This window comes from Ctenopharyngodon idella, chromosome 11 (assembly GCF_019924925.1).
Source record: "Ctenopharyngodon idella isolate HZGC_01 chromosome 11, HZGC01, whole genome shotgun sequence".
Classification (NCBI taxonomy): Eukaryota; Metazoa; Chordata; class Actinopteri; order Cypriniformes; family Xenocyprididae; genus Ctenopharyngodon; species Ctenopharyngodon idella.
Window position 1 is genome coordinate 1559788 of NC_067230.1, and position 23940 is coordinate 1583727.

At 37.8% G+C, this 23940-nt stretch overlaps 2 protein-coding genes and 1 long non-coding RNA gene across 3 annotated transcripts in view; 1 reads left to right on the top strand and 2 right to left on the bottom strand.

The window, feature by feature from the left end:
* Window positions 1-2118: 2118 nt before the first annotated feature.
* LOC127522706 (glutamate receptor ionotropic, NMDA 3B-like) lies at window positions 2119-22360 on the bottom strand. Its single transcript, XM_051912957.1, has 7 exons — window positions 21754-22360; window positions 20237-20382; window positions 18526-18641; window positions 7903-8054; window positions 4745-4909; window positions 3977-4044; window positions 2119-3213 (listed from the first exon to the last, which is right to left on the bottom strand). The coding sequence occupies exons 1-7, from the start codon at window positions 22234-22236 to the stop codon at window positions 2706-2708; spliced, it is 1638 nt and encodes a 545-aa protein (XP_051768917.1). The 5' UTR covers window positions 22237-22360; the 3' UTR covers window positions 2119-2705.
* Window positions 11775-15800, top strand: LOC127522736 (uncharacterized). Its single transcript, XR_007932672.1, has 2 exons — window positions 11775-12352; window positions 15195-15800. It is a non-coding gene; the product is annotated as an uncharacterized LOC127522736 (long non-coding RNA).
* LOC127522704 (glutamate receptor ionotropic, NMDA 3B-like) overlaps window positions 22242-23940 on the bottom strand; it is a 75529-nt gene continuing 73830 nt past the window's right edge. The window contains exon 3 of the mRNA XM_051912954.1: window positions 22242-22845. Coding sequence (XP_051768914.1) covers window positions 22242-22845 — 604 coding nt within the window. The remainder of the gene's footprint in view (window positions 22846-23940) is intronic.

Here is a 23940-nt window from a genome sequence, read left to right on the forward strand (position 1 = left end):
TGACATTAATTAGGTGTCATTTACAACACAGAACTGAAACCATTCAGCTGTGCACAAGTTCAAGATCATTTGCGATTTATAGATTCACATCTGAAAGAGGCGTACGCTTGTTTTCTTTGTGTACGTTCATTCTATGAATCACACGTACGCACATCTGAGAAATGATAAGATCAAATTTAGGACGGTTTCTGCGCAACATTTTATAAATGAGGCCCCTTGTCACCTGCTTTTACAAACATTTGTGGAAAAAAAGGGTCATTCTGAAGAGCTCAGTGAATTCAATTTTATTGCCTCTGCAATAAAACAGTTCATGAAATTTCATTCCTGCTAGATATTCCACGGTGATCTGCAAGTGGTATTATTGAAAAGTGGAGGTGTTTAGGAACAGTAGCAACTCAACCACAAAGTGGAAGACCACATAAAGTTACAGAGCGGAGTCACCGAGTGTTGAGGCGCACGGTGTGTAAAAGTCCATAGCTGAAAAATTCCAAACTTCCACTGGCATTAATATTAGAATAAAATCTGTGGGGCGGGAGTTTTCCATGGTCGAGCAGCTGCATGCAAGCCTCACATTACCAAGTAAAATGCCAAGCAACAATTGGAGAGGTGTAAAGCAAGCCGCCACTGGACTAGTGTGGACGTGTTCTGTTGAGTGATGAATCACGATTCTCTGTTTGGCAGTCTGATGGGCTAGAATGATAATGTTACCTGCCTGACTGCATTGTGCCATCTGTAAAGTTTGGTGGAGAAGGGATAATGGTATGGGGCTTTTTTTTTAAGGGTTACTTACTTCCAGTGAAGGAAAATCTCAATAATTCAGCATACTAAGACATTTTGGACAATGCTGATTCCAACTTTGTGAGAAGAGTTTGGGGAAGACCCTTTTCTATTCCAGCATGACTATGCCCTAGTGCACAAATCAAGGTCCGAAAAGACATGGTTGGATGAGTTTGGTGTGGAAGAATTTGACTGGTCTGCAGAGAGTCCTGACCTCAATCCCATTGAACACCTTTGGGATGAACTGGAACGGAGATTGCGAGCCAAGCCTTCTCCAACATCAGTGCCTGGCCTCACAAATGCTCTAATAGATAAATGGGCAAAAAATTCCACAGAAACACTCTAAAAATCTTTTGGAAACCTTCCCAGTCTGACAGTTTACAAGAGGTAGACAAGTAAGGTCACAGTTCCAATAACTTAGGACACTAAAGAGATCCTTTTACTGACCCCAGAAGAAAGATGCCCAGGGTTTCAGATCACTTTCGTGAACATGCCATGGACCTGCTGCAAGGGGGGCATAAGACTGCAGATGTGGTCAGAGCAATAAACTGCAATGTCCATCACGTAAGATACCTCAGACAGTGCTACACGGAGACTGGACAGTCAGCTTATCCTTGCAGCGCCAAACCATGAGTAACCTTATTGACACCCCTTTGTTGAGGGACTCATTATTCCATTTCTGTTCATCAAATGTCTGTGAAATTTGTTCAGTTTATGACTCAGCTGAATCTGTTTATGTTTGCTGGAAAAAAAGCAGTTGAAAGTGAGAGGACGTATCTTTTTTTTTTTTTGTATATACATAAAATTGTATGGCCTATTCATGGAAAGGAAAGAAAAAAAAGCAGTTGAAAGTGAGAGGACGTATCTTTTTTTTTTTGTATATACATAAAATTGTATGGCCTATTCATTCCTCGTTGTTCAGATAACTGCAATGTAATGCTAAAATCTCATGTAGAAAGAGGTCAAAAGATGTTTTTTTTTTTTAAATCTGTTTAAATATACTAGGAATTTACTGTAAGATTTATTTTTTGTAGGAAATCCATGGTCATCAAAAATATCAATGTAGGATGAAGGTGGATATCGTAAATGTTTGGCAAGCAGAAACATCATGTTGACTGTGCATCAAGCGGATATGTTTCTGAACTATAATAGTAAATATCATTTCTGATGTATAACTATATGCTTTATAAAGCAGCATTCTCCCCCTTACTGTGCATCATGAGCCTGTACAACCACCAAAAGTTTTGTGGTTCATCATGAGGACTGTAACAACAAAAATCAGCCTTTTTTAAATTATCCAAGTAACTCTCTGAGCTGGAATTTTTCAAGTAAGATATCAAATTTATGACAAGATCACATTTATTTCTTTAACATCAAACTTAATTCAAACAGGCAACCTGGCCATTCATATGTCCATATGACTTTATGGAGGAAAAAAGGGTCAATAGCAGTTTTGAGATTTGAGACACAACCAAGCTATAAAATAATTGAAAAAACAGCAAAGTCAATGTTCTGTACTACCTTTGACTCCATGATGAGGACTTGGGTGCAAACAGGTTTGTTCTGATCCTTATTCACAGCTGGGCAGAGGGAAAGGGATGTGAATAAATAAAGCTCTGAGAGAAAAGCATGGTCTTGCTTGGTGCTTTCAACTTTATAACGTTTGTTCTTCAGGTTTTACCTGCAAACATATGAATGATTCGAAAAAGAGTCATTCACCCGCTTTAACTGCAGTTGGAGAGTGACGCTTTAGAAAATAAGCCACATGAGGCCCTGTTAGCGTTATCATTAGCAAAACGGTACCAAGGATTAATGTTCCCTTAGCATGATGATTTTAAAAGAGTTCTGGTGTATATGAAAGGTTTTTTTGGAGGAGAAAGATAGAAAAACGTCCACTGTCACCTTGTTCATTTCAGACATTGTGAGCATCACCTTTTCAAATCTGCTGGCTCTTTGGTGAGGGCGGGGCAAATGGTGGCTGTGACTGTGGGCGGAGCTGCTGTGGTCAGCGGGGCGGCAGCCGCTCGTTCTTTAGCCAGTGTAGTCTGAAGCTCCGCCCTACGAGCCAGAGCAGCTTTCAAATGCCCGCGAATTTCCTCGATCTTTGCCTGGAGTTCTTCCAGCTCGCCATCTCTGGAAGGGCTCGAGGATCTCACTGAGGAGGTGGGCTGCTGAATGGGCCCTCCGTTTTCACACACCCTCGCCAATAAACTCCCAGCCCCAGAGCTCAACGCAGAGGCGGAGCTAGCCTGACCCCCCTCCGACACGACACGGGTGAGAAGCCGGCGCGTGTTGAGAGTTTCCAGGTTAAAATGGACCCTCTTGTTGTCTTTGGGCTCCTGTGCCACCTTGGTGCTTTCGTTGTTCCATCTGGCAAAGGATCCGAGCGGAGCAGCTGGAGGTGGCGGATGTGGTTGGGCTTTCTGGATGTTACAACTGGGAAGACAGAGACAAGTTATATGATTTTGTTAAAGAGATCACCCAAAAATGAAAATTTTGTCGTCATTTCTTGAATTTTTGCAGAATAAACCTTACAAGGTCACTCTTTTCCGTATAATGAATGTTAATGAGTGGGGCTCTGGAGCTCCAAAATGACAAAAATATCATAAAAGTAATCAATATGACTTGTGTGCTGTATTCCTACTTTTCTGAAGCTTTTTGAGTCACGTGGACAACTTTTATGGTATTTTTTATTGGTGCATTTGGAACTTAGCTCCAGTCCCCATCCACTTTCATTGTACTGAAAAGAGCAGCCAAAATACGAATCAAAGAGTAAATGACAGAATTTTCATTATTGGATGAACTATCTCTTTAAAAAAAATCTCCACCACTGTCCATCATTATATGATCCTCAAGTTGCTGTAATAAGAATAACAACACTGTACTGCTGATGTTATCTAAAACTATTAAAAATCATTTTTGTTAATTTAAAAGAAGCAGAAGTAATATATAAACATTGGATGAAAAAAATTTAAAAAAAAATGAAATGTTAAAGTACTAAAATTACTAAAACTGAAATAAAAATAAATTAAAGATAAACAGACATTTAAAAACTATGCAAGAAATTAAGCACATAAAATTAAATAAAACCCAAGTGCATTTTTACATTTAAATTGGAGAGCCATGAAATAAGCTGTGATAAGCACAATCCTGCTGTTAAAATTAAAAAAAATATATATTAATAAAACAAAGTCAAAACCTTTTCTCTGCGTTTGCCCGCTGCCGTTTCACATCCTCATAAGTCATGTTCAGTGCTCTGTGGATTTTCTGCAAAAAAAAAAAAAAAAAGAAAGAAAGAAAGAAAAGAAAAAAGGATTTGTCTCACCATGAGATGAATGAGAGAGATCAACATCATGCTTTTGATTTTAAAAATCAATATTCCAGAGATGGCAATTACTGACTCGGCTTGGCAGTAATCCCTCCCCACCCCCTCAGAGAAAGTAGCTTATAAGACCCTGAGAGATCAAGCACAGCTCATTTACAGAGTAAAAGCTTTGCCCCATGAATAACTGTGCCATTCTTAGTCTTATAGTTATCAGGAGAGGGAAGAAAGGAAACATTGTGATGGAATAATAAACTGTGTGACAGCTAAAATTTTGCAGAAAAAAACAGCCCAGTCAATAGCATGAACATTAAAGGGACAGTTCAGTCAACTAGTAAAATTTGGCCATTTACTCATCCTCACATCGATCAAAACATGTATATTGGGTTTAATGCAACACAACAGAAGATATTTAGCAAATGGTCCAAACATGACAAAAAGCACCATAAACATTCCACAACATTAGCCTAAATCTATCAGATGTGATCACCATTCACTTTTTTTTTTACAGTTATGAGCAGCTTGGACATTCTGCAAAACATCTCTTTTTGTGTTCCACAAGAAAAACCCTGAAAGGGTGAGTACAACATGACAGAGTGTTTATTTTTGAGTGAACTGTCCCTTTAAATTAGGGTCATGGCTCACCTGACTGGTGTGAAGCCAGTATTTGAACTTTTGTCTGCGGCGGATATGTGGCAGAACCAGGCGATAGAAGGCGTGTTCTCCTGCCAGAGTGAGTAAGGCCCCGGTCACACCCACACAAAGCAACACAAACAACCCTGAGAAGTGACGAATGCCCATCTGCAGCGTCTGGAAAAGAGAGAACAAACAGAGAAGAAATAACACAATGCAGCTTTAATGACCAAAGGGGTGTGATGCAGTACTTGTACACAGGAGGGCAGTATAATCCTGCTGACTGATATTTCATTAGCCTGAGAGAGGCCCATAAACTTCCCACCCCAGAGTGCCTTTGATGGAAAAGAATACCTACCAACTTGAACTAATTGACATTAAAAATCATCTTATTAAACCAAAGCAGGAGCCACATCAATATTAGATGTGGAGAGCTGATCTGTATGTACCTCTAGATAGCTAGAGCTAAACCACGAACTCTATTAGACACAAAAATCAATCAAGTCAAACAGCTCTACATAATAATTGTGTTTTTAATCATAAATATGTAGGTTTTTGAAACTGCAGAAAGCGTTTTCAAACTGCAATATAAAATCAAGTTGAGATGCCTAACTAAAATGCTGAAACTTAAAGGTACAGTAAAGTGTGTATTTTTTTTTTTAAGGTTAAAAACCATTTTCTGTCCTGTGTTGACATATTTTCTTTTGAACCTGAATGTTAAGTCATTAACTAAAAAAACTAAATAACGACTTTATTCAACAATATCTATTTTTTTGGCGCACAAAAAGTATTCTCATTGCTACATAACATTAAGGTTGAACCACTGTAGTCACATGAACTGTTTTAAATATGTTTTTAGTAGCTTTCTGGGCATTGAAAGTGTTAATTGTCTTGCTGGCAATGCAGAGCCATCAGATTTTATGAAACATATCTTAATTTGTGTTCCGAAGATGAACGAAGGTCTTACGGATGTGGAACAACATGAGGGTGAGTAATTAATGACAGAATTTTCATTTTTGGGTGAATTAACCCTTTAAGTCTCAAAACAACCTCTGTTCGTCTGACATAGCAACAGTGGCTCAGCCAATGGCTGAGGCTTGGGGCGGAGCTATATGTTTGTCAGTCAAGGGAAACCTTTTTGATAACTGTCACTAGTTTTGCACTTTTGTTTGGTGAAGATATTACACACTTCACCTTTATTGAACTGAACAATTCTCACAGAGGATATCTTATACCATACAGTCAACCAAAACCGAGACTACAGAAAAGAAAAGAAAAATACATGAATGAACTTATAAGTCTTTCATCTGTGTGTTTTGACCGCAGGGCATGAGGCCTGTATCTTGGCAGAGAAACTTTTCATCTGGTGCATAGCTCTAGCAAACTCTTTTTCAGGTACCTTGTGTTCTCAAAACCAGTGAAAAAGCAGGTAAAGTCAGGTTCACTGTATTTTACTGATCCACAAGTATGAATTCAATCCTGTAAATCTTTGTAAGGCCACTGCGTACTGCCAAGCAGCATTCTGGAAAATAACACATCCTATTAGCTCTCTCTCAAACATGTTCACTTGTCGGATCGATTCAAAACTGAGTGTATCTTGCGTAGGTTTTAACCAGCTCACAATGCTTTGTCCTCATGTTCTCGTCCTTCTGTGAGCCTCTGATGCCACAAGAGCACCGAGATTTGAAATGGAAATGAGGAATAATCTTTTCTGCTCAGGCAATGGTAATTTTCCCCCCTGAAATTAAGAGATGGAAAAAACATGCCCTGCTGAAAGCTTAAAGCATTCGACAGCACTGAGAAATCTGTGTTGTAGGAGAGAGGGATAGTTCGGCCTTTATTTCTTCTTCTGTATGTCAGTCGTCAGCCGATCAGCACGCTCCAAAAGTGTCATTTACTCTGAAATCTTCTGAGGTTTCGAGCAGATCTAACGCACACCTCTGTCAGCACCGGAGATAATGACACAAGATAACTTAGTGAGGGTACTGAGCCAAATCAATATGTAAGAACTGAAGCCCCTCTGCCACTGATCGCTAAAGCAAACATCACTTACTCACATCAGCCTGCCAGACTTAAAAGGGCTCTGTGGAAATGATAAACATTTGAGCTCTCTATTGGCTCTTTCATATAAAGAATGACAGGATGGTGTCATCGCCATGATCTCAGGAGCTTTGTTTGAATTGATAAAGCATCAAGTAATTAATTAAAGAAAAATTTAATTTGGTAGTACATGGCAGTCTGGAGATTTGGAGGTTTGATTGATTGGCACAAAGATTTTATGTCTGCGCTTTAAGAAAGAACCCATGAAATGGCATTAAAAGCACAGTTTTATTATCTATTTATTGAAACAGGAAGCTGCACATTTCAAAGGCAGTGAACCATTATTTTCTACTTGCTAGTTAGAGGCAGGTAGAATTAGTGAGATGAACATTCTTATTCTAGAGAATGACAGTTCTTTTGATTAGAAGTATTAGGACACACCCATGAGTGCATGATGACGTCACCATTTATTGTCCCATTCCCCTGTAAGATTTTAAAGGTTTCCCCGAACACACCCTTCTTCATTTAATTGACAAACATATAGCTCTGCCCCAAACTAACCCTTTAAATTTCTGAATTAAAAATAATTTTTAGATTTTTTGAGCAGTATGTCATCTGAACTGTATTTATTTTCCATTTTTTTTATTCATCTGAGATTTATTAAAGTAGCCATGTGTGGTATAGAGTGCAGTTTTATTACTCAAAAACAATTTTTTCCTTTATATATTATGCCTTATTTATTTGCTGCATCACTTTATAATCTCCATTTACCAACAATATAACTGTATCTAAAAACATCTAGGTGAAATCTAGATGCAACGTACAACAGCAAAATCAAATCAACACACAAGCGCACAGCATTTACATTTACATGGCTTGGAAAACACCATCAAACAGCTTAAATGTATGAGATCGAAAAGTGACAGAGCCAAGCATGAATTCATTACATGCTTCTAATCTGGTAAAAAGGATTTAACTGATATAGGAATTATGCAAATAAATATTTATTAATTTGTTAATAATAAAACCAAATGATCCAGTTCTGTTTTGGGCCACCTCTGAAGATTTCTTGCACTATGCACCATTGTTCATTTTTCTTTTCACTTTCAATTAGACTGAATCCTGCTCACCTCCGTAACAGCAAAGACTCTCTTTCCGCACGGCACAACCTTGTACCACTTGTCATGCAGCATGTCCATGTAGCCATCGGACTTGTAACGGCTGATGAATTCAGATATGTTGGAGGTGAGTGGCGAGTTCTGGGGCAATCCGATACCATAACCTAAGGGAAAACAAACAAAATTACTTAGTCACTCCTATACATCAAACATCACCATAACAAACAGAATGTGCTACAAAAGTTCATTAAACTGCCTGACTCTGAACCACTAACAGAGTTTTTAACAATTTCTTTCAAAATTTCAATTTTTTTTTTATAGGAAACACAATGGTTATCTTAGAAGAGTTAGCACAGTTAGCACAACACGCCACTCTACAACACAGGCGCAGCTTTTCACTAAAATCCTCTCAAAGTCTGGAAGGTATTATTTTACTTTTGGGAGCAGCTATTTGCACTAATTGCACAATTTGCACAATAGATGCTATTTACACTAAGTGTAAATAGCAATTAGATGCTATTTACATCAAGTGAAAATAGCATATTTTATTAGCGATAGATGCTATTTACAGTAAGTGCAAATAGCGATAGATGCTATTTACACTAAGTGAAAATAGCATATTTTATTAGCGATAGATGCTATTTACACTAAGTGCAAATAGCTGTAGATGCATGCTATTTACACTAAGTAAAAATAGTAATATATTCTATTTACACCATGTAAAAAATCAGTTCTTTGCAATAAGTGTAAATGATTATATTTATTGAAATTATTAAATGGATCCTGCCTTATTGGGAGAATAAAGATCCTCCCTACACCTTCCACTAACCCTATCCAATAAACACTTTTAATATTATTTAACACTCGTTCGCAGTTTATTTCCACTTTTAGAACATTATTTTCATTTTTACTGAAAATAAATGCGAGCTTGGCAAAAGGTGGATTCGAACCCGCGTCGACCGCGTTAAAAGCCAAGTCTGCAAGCCTTACTCACTACTGCTGCACTATTAAAGACATTGACTTCCATGTCTCTTTTTTAAAACTTGAGTGGCCCAACCAGACATTAGTGGGCGGAGCTAGTGTAAATAGTGTTTGCCAACAAGGGACGCTATTTGCACTTAGTGTAAATAGACACTTCGTTTACTTTTCTCTCATTTCCATTACTTCTTTGAATTCGCTAATGAAATGTAAATTAGACTTCACGAATAAAAGGACATTTTGGAAAACTAAATGAAACTACAGTTCACCAAAAACTGAAAATTCATTATTTTTATTCACCCCTCAGTCAAAATCAAAAATCACAGCCGACAAGTTTGGATTGACATACTGTAAGGGTGAGTAAACAATTACAATTTTAATCATTTAAGCTTGCGTCAGAGAAATGTGGACAAAAATGTGAGAGGAAGGATGTAGATGATGTGACTACTACATGTATGATGTAGTGAGAGAAGGGGTGTGTCATTCTGGTCCATCTCACAGGTGAGTTATGATGTGGTTGGGGCTTAAGAGTACTATCATTCATATATCATTGATAGACTTCTGTTCCTCGTGGAAGACAGGCATGAATCTCATTCAATCAGCACACACATGGGAAATGAATTGACATAAGAAATTGGACGACAGGCATATGGTAATTAGCACAGTCAGGAGTCCTGCACAGCCCAGAAGGGTCTGATTACATTGAACCTCAATTACTATTTTAGCCCAGATGGCCAGGGGAGGGTCAGGCCTGGAAATAGAGAAATTACAGATAGAACAAAATATAGGGAAATATCAACAAAAAGGAGCAAATACAGTAGGACCAGTCAGTGGGCTGTTTTCCCTCAAGCTCTCTGTCACTCACCAGACCCCACTGGCTCCTAAGTGGCTGACAGATCACAGATATTCAAATGCTGACATCTACGCATTTTATCACTGCCAAGCTGCAACATGTACATACACAAACACACAGGGGCGAATTCACTAAATAGCTGCGCTACTGTAGCTGCATTTCAGTCCTTAACCACTCATTAACAAACCAGGTGCTGAAAGAGCACTGCATCATGTGTAATTAAGCACTGCCGGCCCAACCTACAGTAATAAGCGATATAAGTGGTTGCATATAGGGCCCCTGTGGCCGTCAGGGGTTAAGATAGTAATGCTTGGTAATAATTACGTCGATAAAGTTTGCTTGTGTCCGGAAGCTTGTTTCCGCCACTGAATTAAAAAAAAAAAAAGGTAATTGCAAGTTTTTATCTCAAATTTATCTCGCAATTCTGACATTATTTTTTTCCAATTGTGAAATATAGGCTCTAAACTCACAACTGTGAGTTGTAAAGTCTGAACTGTGAGATATAAATTTGGAATTCTGAGAAATAAAGTCGACTTTATTTCTCAGAATTGTGACTTTATTTCTCAGAATTGTACAGATAAACACGCAATTCTACTTTTTCTCACAATTGCAAACCTCGCAATTCTACCTTTTTCTTGCAATTGTGAGTTTATCTCTTGCAATTCTGAGAAAAAAAGTCAGAATTACAAGATAGAAACTTGCTACCGCAAGAAAAAAGTAGAACTACGAGTCTACATCTCGTAATTCTGACTGTTTTCTCAGAATTGCAAGATATAGGCTAAAATTTGAAAAAAAAAAAAAAAAAAAATGAATTGCGAGTTTATATCTTGCAATTCTGAGAAAAAAAGTCAGAAAACTCGTAATTCTACTTTTTTCTCACAACTGCGAGTTTATATCTCGTATTTCTGACTTTTTTCTCAGAATTGCAAGATATAAACTTGGGTGTGCTCTTGCTCTCTCAGTGCCCATTCAAGGAATTCCACCCTTTATTACGTAATACAGGGCCACATTCGAAAAAAAAAAAAAAACTCTCCGAAACATCTGAAGGAGTGTATTTGGCACAGAAATACTCTCATACGTCATACGTCTAACTCATTTTTTGAACATGTTTAGCAAGAGAATCTAACTCTTGAACAGTGTAAATAAGTCAGAATGCATGAAATAGCAAAGACAATAGTAAGACAATAGTAATTATGAAATACATTTTCATTCAGCATGCAAGTGTCTGAAAACATTACATACAGTTCAAACTTAAGTATAATCTTTTAAAGATTTTTTATTTATTAATCTATTAAAGAAGAATTAATATGAAATATTAATATGAGTTGTGACTATGAAATAAATTTATCTTGTTTTTAGTGTTTATATTTTTACTATAGAAAACAAAACAACAATACTGCTTAAGAAAACGATTTTTGTGCAGTGTGTCTAAGATAAAATGTTTAAATATATTCTGTGCCTCTCTGCAATCATAAATTCTGAGCAATTTCATGACTGTGACGAAAAAAAAAAAAAAATTGCACCATTTAAGGGCAGAACTGAAGGACAAGACCTGTCTATTAAATTACAGCTCATGCATAAGACCATGGTTATTAATCCATTAAAAAAACATGCATAACATTGTCCAGCACGTACACAGAGGTATTAAACGTGCTGAGGGGGAATGAACAGACATGAGACCTGAGACAACAGGCATATGCTAATTAACACGATTCGAGCGGGGCATGAGCTCAATTAGCCCAGACACCCAGCTGAGGGTTAGGCCTGGAAAATGAAAAAAAAATATAAACTGGACCACAGTTATTTTACTCAGCGTTCTCTCTTTCCTCCAGCACACCTTTCAGTGCCACCTTTCGGAAAGATCTGTGCTTCCTGTAGGCAGCTCAGGAAAACAGCCCAGGTTTGCATTTAAATTGGCTTCTCCACTAAAATGCATGACAGCAGGAGAGATCTGTGCCAAGTTGACTTCTTACTTTTTCTTCCCTTGTCAGTTATGGATTTGTTAATACACTCTAAAATATGCAAATGAAAAGTTTGAATATTTCACCCCAATTTGTCTCTCTTTTCTTCTCTTTATTCCCGTCAAACACAGTGTCTACCTCCTGATGGCTGTCCAGATTTCCAATGACAGCCATTTTGGTCAGGGAATAACATAACATTTTCTTCATGTCCAGGGAAAAATCATACGGTATTTCAATTGATCTTCTTCTGTCCTTTACATAAATTGATAAAATATAGTTTCATGTAAAAATCACGAAACTTATGATTTATAAAAGCTGCATTAGGTTTTGAACTATATACTGATATCTATCATCATGGATGCAAAAGCTTCATTTTCGGCAGAAATACATTAGTTATAATAATTTAGTTCACAACAAAAAATGTCCAATAACAGTGGTGTCACCAAGATAAAGTGAGTAGTGTTTCTGTATGCTAGTGAATTTAAGTTCGCAATGTCTGGTCATGTGATCTCAACATGGCGACTGCCATGAGGGTGGTCCTCACCTTAATCAGGGTATCTGCATTAAATCAAAGGTTTTTTAAGACCTTTTTTAAGACCTGCACAAATAAAACTACTGGAAACTAATGGTAACATCCTATAAAATGTGACCCTGGACCACAAAACCAGTCGTAAGTCGTATATTTGTACGAATGTGTTTAGTTAGCACGTTGCTAATGTACTGTTAAATGTGGCTAAAGTTACCATTGTTTCTTACTGTATTCACGGAGACCAGAGCCATGTCGTTATTTTCATTTTTAACCTGAAAATGCGTGTAAGCCTGTATAATTCATAAACGCATCTTCATTCTTATTGAATCTGTCCAACAGTGTGTAGCTTTAGCCACGTTAGCCGTGCATCACGCTATCAAAATCATTCAGAATCTAATTTTAACAAACATCCACAAAATACATGCCAAACCTATGTTATATGCTGCATCAAGAATAGTTTGTAATGATCCGTTTTTTAAATTATATTTGCTGTGTGAGCTACTGAATTACATATGCCTCAGTGTATTGGAATGACGAGCGAGCTTGGGGACGGGGAGCACGAGCTTATTTGCATTTAAAGCAACCCACCCACAAAAATGGCTTGTTTTTGCTCACACCCAAATTTTCTCAATATTTTGATTTTTTTTGCACCCTGCAGATTCCAGATTTTCAAATAGTTGTATCTCGGCCAAATATTGTCCTATCATAACAAACCATACATCAATGAAAGCTTATTTATTCAGCTTTTGTATACATCTCAATGTAAAAAATTGACCCTTATGACTGGTTTTGTGGTCTAGGGTCACAAATGACTGTAAAAGCCACAATTTAAACAACTTTACTATTAAATACAGGTTTTGGCAAAAACAAAACGTTTTATAAAATGCTAAACCCCATATTTCAGCCTTTAAAACATTTTTTAAGAAAAGGGATGAGTCAAAATTGAAAATGATCATATTTATATTCTGATGATTATATATATAATGAACATACAAGCCAGAACACACGCAACCCAACCTGCAGCAGCATCACAAGAGACAGTGACTTGAGAGTGGACTAACTGTGGGAAGATGAGTGATGAGGTGTTTCACAAATATTTTTTTTAAATATTGTATTTATCATGCATAAATGGCATTTTTGTGTGAAACGAACAGTTATGCTAATAATTAGATGACTGAGTGTAATTTGCGAGCGAGTTGTTTAGCCATCTTCAGTCTAGCTCACTAATAAACAATGATTACGTGTCATCATTAAAACATAATTACAATGCCTAGTAATCTGTCGAGTGACAGACAGCAGTCAATAAGGCAATAGCAACATTAGCGAATAGCACAGACGATACACCCACTTAGCAAAGGTTGCAGCCCAGAAGCGTTCAAAGCACACAATAGAGTACCTCAGAGATGACGTGTTTTTGTATGCAAAACCTGGAAGCGAGTTAGCATTTTAGGACTTTCGGTTCCATCGCCCTGAAGTCTATGGGTTTTTTAAATGGGTTTTTGCTAAATCGCCTGAAATAAGGTCTGTGGTTAACAAAGCCTCTAAATATTTTCACGTATTGATCTATGACATAAAACACACCAGTTATAACCCGCTTGTGATTTTTTAAACCTTTATTGTGTCTTAAAAACGGCGGTTGCTAACAAGTTGCTAAAAGGGACTACTTCCTTTGGCGGGGACTTTAGACGTCATCATGACAAACACTCACTCAGCCCGCATTTCACGGTGCGTTCCAAACGGGATATATCGCCCTCCGAAGGGCACTTCGGAGTGAAAATAATCATGGCCGCCATATTGAAGGGTCGTTCCAAACCGAAGTGCTCAAAACTGGTCACTTCAAAGGGCCCTTCGGAATGAAGGATTTCGAAGGGTACAACTGATGGACACTTCGGGCCCCCATGATCCTTTGCACAGGGAAGTTGTTTGACGTCACAGAATGGGTACAGGAGGCTCGGTTGCTTGGGTCAGATTCTATGTGATATTTAATAGGGTAGGTGGCCTTTCTTTTTTGATGAAATGCAACTACTCCACTGGTAAATTATCTATTAAACTGGCCAGATTTCATCAACAAGTTTTGTTGTGGGGGGGAAAAGTTTGAATATTTCACAAAAAACAGAGATTCTAATTTTTGGACCAAAAACTTCTTCACGTAATAACCTAGAATATTGTCTAACACTTGATGGCTGCTCTGTTAAGTCTTCGTCGTCAGTTAGGAACCTGGGTGTGCTCTTTGATACCAATCTTTCATTTGAAGGCCATGTTACTAGCATCTGTAAAACCGCATTCTTCCATCTTAAAAATATATCTAAACTACGACATATGCTCTCAATGAAAAATGCAGAACAGTTAGTTCATGCGTTCATGACCTCAAGGCTAGATTACTGTAATGCTCTACTGGGTGCTTGTTCTGCTCGCCTGATAAATAAACTACAGCTCGTACAAAATGCAGCAGCTAGAGTTCTTACTAGAACCAGGAAGTATGACCATATTAGCCCAGTTCTGTCAACACTGCATTGGCTTCCTGTTAAACATCGTATAGATTTTAAAATCTTGCTAATTACTTACAAAGCACTAAATGGTTTAGCTCCCCAGTACCTGAGCGAGCTCCTAATTCATTATAGTCCTTCACGTCTATTGCGATCTCAGAATTCAGGCCAGCTGATAATACCTAGAATATCAAAATCAACTGCAGGTGGTAGATCCTTCTCCTATTTGGCACCTAAACTCTGGAACAATCTTCCTAGCATTGTTCGGGAAGCAGACACACTCTGTCAGTTTAAATCTAGACTAAAAACGCATCTCTTTAACCTGGCATACACATAACACATTACCAATTTATATTTTCAAATCCGTTAAAGGATTATTAGGCTGCATAAATTAGGTCAGCCGGAACCGGGAACACTTCCTATAACACCTGATGTACTCGTTACATCAGAAGAAGAATGGCATCTACGCAAATATTAGTCTTTCTGTTTATCCCGAGGTTCACCGTAGTCAACCGGATCCGGGCCGTATCCAGGTGAGACCAAGGACCTGCACCTTGACACGACCACAACGCAGCCCTGACGTATCAGCAGAGATTGAGTCAACTAGATCATCCACTGTGAGGGCCTCATCGACACGACAGCCACGACAGAGTTCCTCAACAACCGTCCATACCGGCGTGATGAATACGATCCTCAATTGGATGGAACTGAAATAAATACTTTTAATGTCGCGATCCTATTGGACTTATGATAGCAACCTGAATTGTAACAAAGCACTGTTGGCCAGAGGAGAACTGGCACCCCGACTAAGCCTGGTTTCTCCCAAGGTTTTTTTCTCCATTTTAACACCAATTTGCCACTTGTCTTCCACCTAATGTCACCTGATGGAGTTTGGGTTCCTTGCCGCTGTCGCCTTTGGCTTGCTTAGTTGGGGACACTTGACTTGACATTTGATATTCAACAGTGCTTTGATCTGCCTGCATTGACACTATTCCTTAAGAGCTGCTGTGCAGCCAAACAATGTACCAGTTATCAATGTAAAGCTGCTTTGACACAATCTACATTGTAAAAAGCGCTATATAAATAAAGGTGACTTGACTTGACTTAAAGTGAAAGAAGTGCATTTTAAAATTTTGCATAATATATACCCTTGTAATGCTTTTGTGTCGAAATTTTGTGATGTAGCTGATATATGCACCTTCTGTAAAAAAGAAAGTGAAGATATTTGTCATTTATTTTTCTCATGTTCATCACTTTTCTGGAAAAATTTGAGTTCCTATTGTTTTTCTAAAGTTAATATGAACTGTAATTTACACATTAAGGATGTTGTTTGCTTTTTTGAAAACCAAAACAAATCTTTAGAATCTACTGTTAACTTTCTTATCCTTGTGGCAAAATTCAAATTTCACAAACAAAGGTTTCTTAAGAAAATACCTACTTTTATAGATTTCTTATGTGAAGTAGTAATCAAATCACTAAGAATAATTAATAACAAAAAATGTATTTCTTTTTTGAAGAGATATGAGATTTTTCATGTACCGTGATTAATACTTCTTTTTTAAATCCTCTTTTCTTTTCTTTTTTTTGTTCTGTTCCTGCCTTTCCTTGTGTTCTTAAAAAGTTGTATTTCATTAATCTCATTTTTGAATTGTTTGCAATTGCAATAAAAAAAAAAAATAAATAAATAAAAAGTTCGATTTTACCTATAAATGTATGTATAGTATTTTTCTATACTGTAATATTTATAAGAGTTAGATTTTATGGTCAAAATTATATTGTACTTAAACAAAAATACTTAACAGCTACCTTTATCAGTCCATTCAAATGTTTCAAATACATAGACACAATATACATTATATTTAACGTAAATAAATAAATAAACTAACCTTAAACAAAATGCGTGTTTTTTTTGGGGGGGTTAACCAGCGTACAAAATGTGCGACAAAGGCACTTCCTTGATTGTCTCGTTATGAGGCAGAAGTGCATTCCAAAAGAAGAGTTTTTTTTTTGACCCTTACACCCTTCATCCCTTCAAAGCTCTCACTCCGGAGGGTAAACCCTTTAAAGGGATTAGGGCATAGGAATGAGCCCTTCCGAGTGGAATGCACTGTCAGTCTCACGTTCTTAGAAGTTTTACCTGTCAGTTAATATACATTATACAGTATATACATTATATAGTCAGTACATTATACATTATATGTACATTATATAGTCAGTATACAATCCAACATAATACAGTGAAAGATAATATTTAAAGTTTATTTGGGGCACAATGATCAAGCATAAGAATTTTTAAACACAAAGAAAATAATATTAAGGTTTATATAAACTAACAAATTAATAAACAAATAAATAAAACATTATTAACAAAAGATAAAAATATCTCAGAGAGGCACGCATAAACAAAATTATTTTCTAACATTTTTGGACAAAACGAATGGGCAGAATTTCTTATGAAAAAGTGAATACGTATTCATACACAGTGCAGATCATAATCAGCGAGCATGTTTTTTAAATAAAGTTGTTTTTTAAAAAAAGTTTGAGGAAGCTTGGTGGTGGTGATGTTGATCCGCGACCATGGTGTGCTGTAGTCCGTTTATAGCCTACTGTTAGCTTTTTATATCTGACGACTTTATTTAGGCTTCAAAATGTATAAATGTTGTGTTAACTTGTAAAGATTATCTTGATAGACAAAACATGTAAGTGTCATAACCCTTTGTTAAACACAGAGCTTATTTTTTGCGCTTTTCCAAAAGTCTATGGGAAAAATGCATAGGCTTTCGATCGAGGGAACCTGTGCACCGCTAACTTCCGGGTTGGCCTACAAAAACACATCATCTCTGAGGTACTCTATAGAAGAATAATATAAGAAAATACAGGCAGGGACAGAGGCTACGCATAATCTCTTGCATAGGTACTTATTTTGAATAAGTAATTACTTCACAACTGCTAAAAAAAAACGTATATTCTATATAGTATGAACGTGTCGTATGAATGTAATTCGAATGTACCACATTTGCCTTGTTGTCATTATCACGTGACGTCAGTCGCTTTACTGCCATTCACAAATTGGATACTAAGGCCATGGGAGATAGTTATGAGATAGTTCTCGCTGGAAGAAGAAGGTCATCTGGGTACTTTTTGCCTACTCTTTTATGAGTACTGTGAATTCGATCATACTGACACATACTGTTTATATAGTAGGGAAGTATGTGATTTTGGATGCAGCCAAGGTCTCTGTAGAAACAAACACCACCAGACACTTCTAGTATGATAATAATTAATGACTGAAAGGGATTATTTTTGCATGAGCCTATACTTTCTTTTTTGGGGGAAAAACCTGCATAGTGCACCTTCAAAACAGCAGACTGGCTAAATGAAAATATAAATTCACTTTCTGATAGTAGGTGGCACTTATGGAACAACAGAAATACAACGGTTACCCTGGTAACCCCTGTATATAAAGCAGCTGCGCTATTTAGAATGGTGACGAATTTGCAGGTGATATAAACAAAAGGCAAACAATGTCATAATTCATCAACAGTAGATCATAAGCAACGGGCAATCACTTGGCATAAATCTGCGGCATTCAGTGATTGCGAACTGCTCTGAAACCATGAGCCTGTAGAACGAGCAACAGCGTTATGTATTTACTTTGAAACGTACAGCGTTCCCATTTAATTAAATCATAGCCTTTTAAAGTTTAATAATCAAGCACGTTTCCTGTTTTTCTGTCCCCAAATTTAAGACCTCTTGAAATTACATTAATACATATATTAACTTTTCTTAAGTAAAAAAGTTTGAACTAAATTTGTACATTCTACTTACCTTCAATAGCAAAGGGTTTACCAACCGTCAGCAGCTTGCAGTCGGCATCAATGGACACCTCGTAGTCCAGCAGGGCTTTGTCCATGATAAAAGCATCAAGTTGAGGCGGATCTGTCCTTCACAACATAAAAAGAGGGAGGGATACAAAACTACACACACAGGCAAGCACACACTCTCATTAAACATGCACAGTATGATTCCGGTGCAAATGGAACACAGACATCATTTGTCTGAGCTAAATGTTCATAAACTGCAATGGAAGCCATAAATCAGCAGCTACGCTAAACTAGATGCAAGCTGAATAGAGCCTGAAAAGGACTTTTAATGGATTGTGACAACCTAAGGGCAGCGGTCCACCCTTACTTAATTTAATGATTAAGAAAAAGATGTAATTTATCAAAGCCAGCCAAAAAAGAAAAAAGAAAAGAAAAAAAAATTCAACCAGCAGCAAATTTGAAGTTAAACATATTTAGTAGCACTTGTGGTTGATAAGAACATTTCTTTTTCCACACATTTTTGTCAGTGTAATTTCAATCTGGCAAATCAAAATGATTATTGATTGACAAATGAAAACTATTAACATTTTACCACCAGTAGTTTCTTTTTAATATGAAATTTTTGAAATCTAGAGTACAAACAAAACTGCATATAAACACCATCAAAATGCAAAAACAGACAAACTGTGGCATACATTTGAAAATCAAATATTTCAGAAATGAATTGCTGTTTCATTGCGATACATATGGTCACTGATACCTCTGATCCTCTTCTCAAAATTAAAAAAAGGATTAAAGTGTTTTCAGCCAATTTAAATACTTCATGGATCTTTGACTCTTTTGAAGACGTTTGTCTTTTTTAAGTTCTTCTTCCAATTACATTCTGAATGATACATCCAAATATTAAATGAAGCAACTTCTATGCCATGGTTTTAGGCTTAATTCTGCCATCTGTCATACAGACTCAAACCTTTACTAAGGAATTATCTAAGGAAGTGAGATGCGCTGACTCTCAAAATGTTAATATTTCTGCTGTTCCTTCTAAATTCATCTCTGGTGTGAGTGCAAACTAGGCTAGAAAAAGAAGTCCCAAAAAAAAAAAAAAATCCAGTTACATGATTTGCTTTCAAACTTGTTAATTAGGCTTTAGATAAAAATCACATAGGAATTTTTAATTCTCCTCCTTTTTCTATCCCAGTTCTCCTCTATTTTTTTTTTTTTGATATAGCCCAAAAATAAATCAATATTTAAATAAATAAACATACACTCTTCAGAATTCGGTATGTGTGTGACAGAATGTGGCACTACAGCTGGCAGGAAACAACAAGCCGCTTGCCTGGCGAGCAGCAGTGAGAAGGAATCTCAGAACTAAGACTCAAATATGCTGAAAGAAAAAATGCTTCAGGCAAACACTTCATTTTAATGACAGCGTTATTCAAAAATTGGCCGATATATTGACACTTGTAGTTTTGTCAACCAGTGAGTCACTAGGGAGGTTTGTTATAGAAAAGACTGTTTTTGAGATTCAGCATTTGCATTGTAATGAACAGGATGCAACTGCTGCTTGAATTATTGATCACTATGCACAAAGTTTTTTTCCCCATGTGTTGTAAATTTCACTATGTGCTAATAGTGTTTGGCAGTATAACTACACCAGGAGCACTTGCTGCCATCGGCTAGCTGAGTGGATTCTGTTGGGTGAATTGGTCTCTTACTTGAGTGTGGCGACACCATCAGGTGTGGTGGGCTCGTTGAAATTCCGCATATACTCGTGCATCTCAGGAAAACTCTTTTTCATGTAATCCTCTGCACTGCTTTCCCGAACAGTGCCAAATCGGAATCCCTGAGATGGGTGATGAAGCTAAGTCCAAGGGCAAGGAAAAACAGCTAAGTCTTGGATTATAGTGCAACACACATGAATGCCAGTTTTAGCTTATCTACAAGGGGTGATATCATGATAAATGCAATTTTCCTTGATAATTTACCTTAAATCAGTTAATTTGGCAGACCACAGTGATTTTATCCACAGTGATTTATACTGCATTCAAAGTATCCATTTTATCAGTTCATGCATTCCCAGGGAATGGCATCTATGACATTAGCATTGCTAGTGCCATGCTCTACTTCTACTGTTTGAGCTACAGATATGCTCTTTGAACTTTGATAAATATATCAGTTTTCACTTCCCTATTCTAGCTTTATGCTACTCTAAGCAATGTCTGAAACTTGTATTATGAGCACTTCTTGTGTCTATTTGCTTCTTAACGATGAATCGCTTGTTGTATTCCTCACTTGTAAGTCACTTTGGATAAAAGCGTCTGCAAAATGAATAAATGTAAATACCCATTCGACAGTACTTCAGTACTTGTTATATGTCAACACCCATTCGACAGTACTTCAAGACAGAAGTACTGTAGGACTTAGATAGACGGGATAGATAGTCAGGATAGACGGCATGTTTACACTAGAGTGCTGAAGGTAGAGGACCTCACGGTAAAAAACTATGACATAACCTCTTTAAATATAAAACATAACAACATTGTTTTCTAGAGGTTATAACTACACAATTAATTGTTAAAAGATTGCAATCGTCAACCTTATTCCTAAATGACAACGGTTTGGCTGTGTCTAAGTATGGTCACAGCGAACATTCAAATCTGCGTTGGCACTGCCGCTGAGCCAGAGGGAATAGTTATCATTTGTAGGTACGAAATATCTTCATAAAAGGTATTTTCAGCCACACAGTATTAACATTTCTGTGTTAGAATAATTCATATTATCACAGAAGTACTTGGATAAAAGTTTAAAAGTTCAGATATAAACACTGATGTCTACGTAGCGAACTTGATGCTTCAGATAAAGATTGTATTGATTACATCATTACACCACAAGGTGGCGACAAATTACTGTCAAAAATTGATTTGTCATTGAATCATTCTTTCATGAGATTTGTTTAAAATGCTGATTCATCCAGTAATGAAACAAGTGTTATCTTTATGTGCAAGTCATTGAAGCATTCAGTCAAACCAATAAAAAAATCATTCAAATGAATTCTATTTTTAAAATGAACTGCAGCAATTAACATTTTGTCAGAATCTCTAGTAAATTACATGTTATTTTGTTTAGATGTCTGAGAATCGTGATCTCTATTTTAAACAAATAAACTGTGATTCTCAAATAATCCAGAATCGTGCATCTCTAGTATGTTTCGAAGTGTCTCAAAAGATCTCACCTTGGCATCATGTATTCCAGAGACCTCTTCAAAGGTCTTTTCCCCAACCATAACTGCAGCCAGGTTTGCTGTGTAACTGGACAAAACCAGCAAGCAAAATATGGCCCACAGGTTCATCAGGAAACGTCCAGTCCAACACTTGGGCGTCTTACTAGAGACTGTTCGGCCAAAGAGGATGGCGTAGCAGAGGTTGAGGGCTGAGGAATAGGAGAAGACCTTCACACGGTTACGTCCATGAGGCGTCATGCCAAAGGGACTCTTCCATTCGTAGAGGGTGAGGAAGAGTGCTGTAATATGCAGTGCCACAAAGATGCCCATCCACATGGACCAGTGCAATGGCCACATGAATGCTCCAATAGGTGCAGCCGTGTCTTTACTGCGCACTAGTATTCCCAAACTTGTGGAAAAAAATGGACTGGTGAAGTCAATCACTTTACTGCGAGCCGAGTTGATGCTGAAGCTGGTAACAGCCATATCGGCCATCCCGCTCAGCAGGTCGCCCACCAACCCCGTCCACTGCCCACCCTTGAGTGCCCCATATTTCCGTCCCCAACTATGTACAGGTCAAACTTGAAGTTCATGTCTTCTGCCAGCTTCTCCAGTAGATCGATACAGTATCCATAGCAACACTTGCTGTAATCCGGTGGCAAGAAGCTGCTGTTGCCTTGAGCCCGCTCGGAATACAAGTGGTCCAGGTTTTCCGAACTGTTTGTGCCTGCATCCAGACAGTATTGCCCAGCGGGACAGTTCCCATCCTCATCTACCTCTCGAGTGAACACGAACGGGTGCTCCACCAGAGTGACCACACGCACACGACTCCCCATCACAGGAAAGCCAGCTCGCCATCTACGACCTTCCCTGCCCATCTGGCCCTCCGTGCGCTGCCGAGGGGACGAGCCCTGCCATAATCCCTGCTCCTCTACATCCAACCTACCACCTTCCCAGCTGCCTACCGTCACCCACGTGGGCTGACCGACAGCATCACGCCTCAGACTCCAAATGTGGACCCTCTGGGAGGTGTGTACACGGGAAAGGTTGCGTTGAACGCTGACAGGGCCAGTCATCCCTACAAAGGATGTATTAAAGAGGAACCTAAGGGTGAAAGAATACAATTGTCAAATAATTATTGGAAGAGGCCTATATGGTCTATATTACTATTTGTTAGCATTCCTATTTGTGCTGACTTGCTTGGCTGGAGCAGAACCTTCTGGAACTATGTAACCCTAAAGCTACCATCTTTGCCCATGGGAACCTTTCGAGCCTGAATTGTAATTTTGAATGGCCATCAGTGAACAAAAATTCTTATGATGTACAGTAGCTATGGCGTACACCAGCATGAGCTAATGTGCCCATGCTAATCAGGCCTGCAAAATTATTCAGGGGGAACCCAGACAAAGACTCTGGATCACAAGTAACAAGTGGGAGTAAGTAACAGGATCGGACACAGGTTAAGCTGGCTTTATCCTCTCCAGCAGCAAAGCAAACAGTAAATATGACTGCGGCAGAGGGGGAAGGCCTGGGAGAGGGATTGCCTAGCTGGACGACTGACACGGTCTGGCATCCGTCACACCATAAACTACAGATGTTGCTTTCACAGAGCAATATATTTGATTGTGAAACCCCCTCCCACTCTTCACTTCAGAATTACAGCTGCTTAGTCGGTAGGGCTGCAGCTCTGGTGCTCAGCTCGGGTCACTTAAGGAAATGCTTTGACATTGAGCTTGAAGATTAATGTCTGAAGTCATAAATAATAGATATGACATTTGACTAATGATGTGCTGGTTAATGAAAAACTGAGGAAAAAAGCTTAATATGTAATTTGGCTCCAAACATTTATCCATAGTTCTACCTGCCACAGGGAGCAAAATATCCCACCTTAGCCAACCAATGCATGTATCTAAGTGACATCTAATTTACAGCATGTGTGTTTCAGCTCAATTAAGAGATAACATGTTGCTATATACTTAAAAGCTCTCACTTTTATGATCTTTCATATATTGAGAAGAGAGGGGGCGGGATGGGACTATTGTAAGGTAAGATGGGGAAAGATTGTTAAAACATTCATAGAAATAAGTTTAGCTTGTACAGGTTAAGGATGAAAAAAATGTTTAAAATATTATTCTAAATAACTGTCCTATCAAAAGGCTGTCTGAAAGATTTTGGAACTGACAGAGAAATATTTCTTCT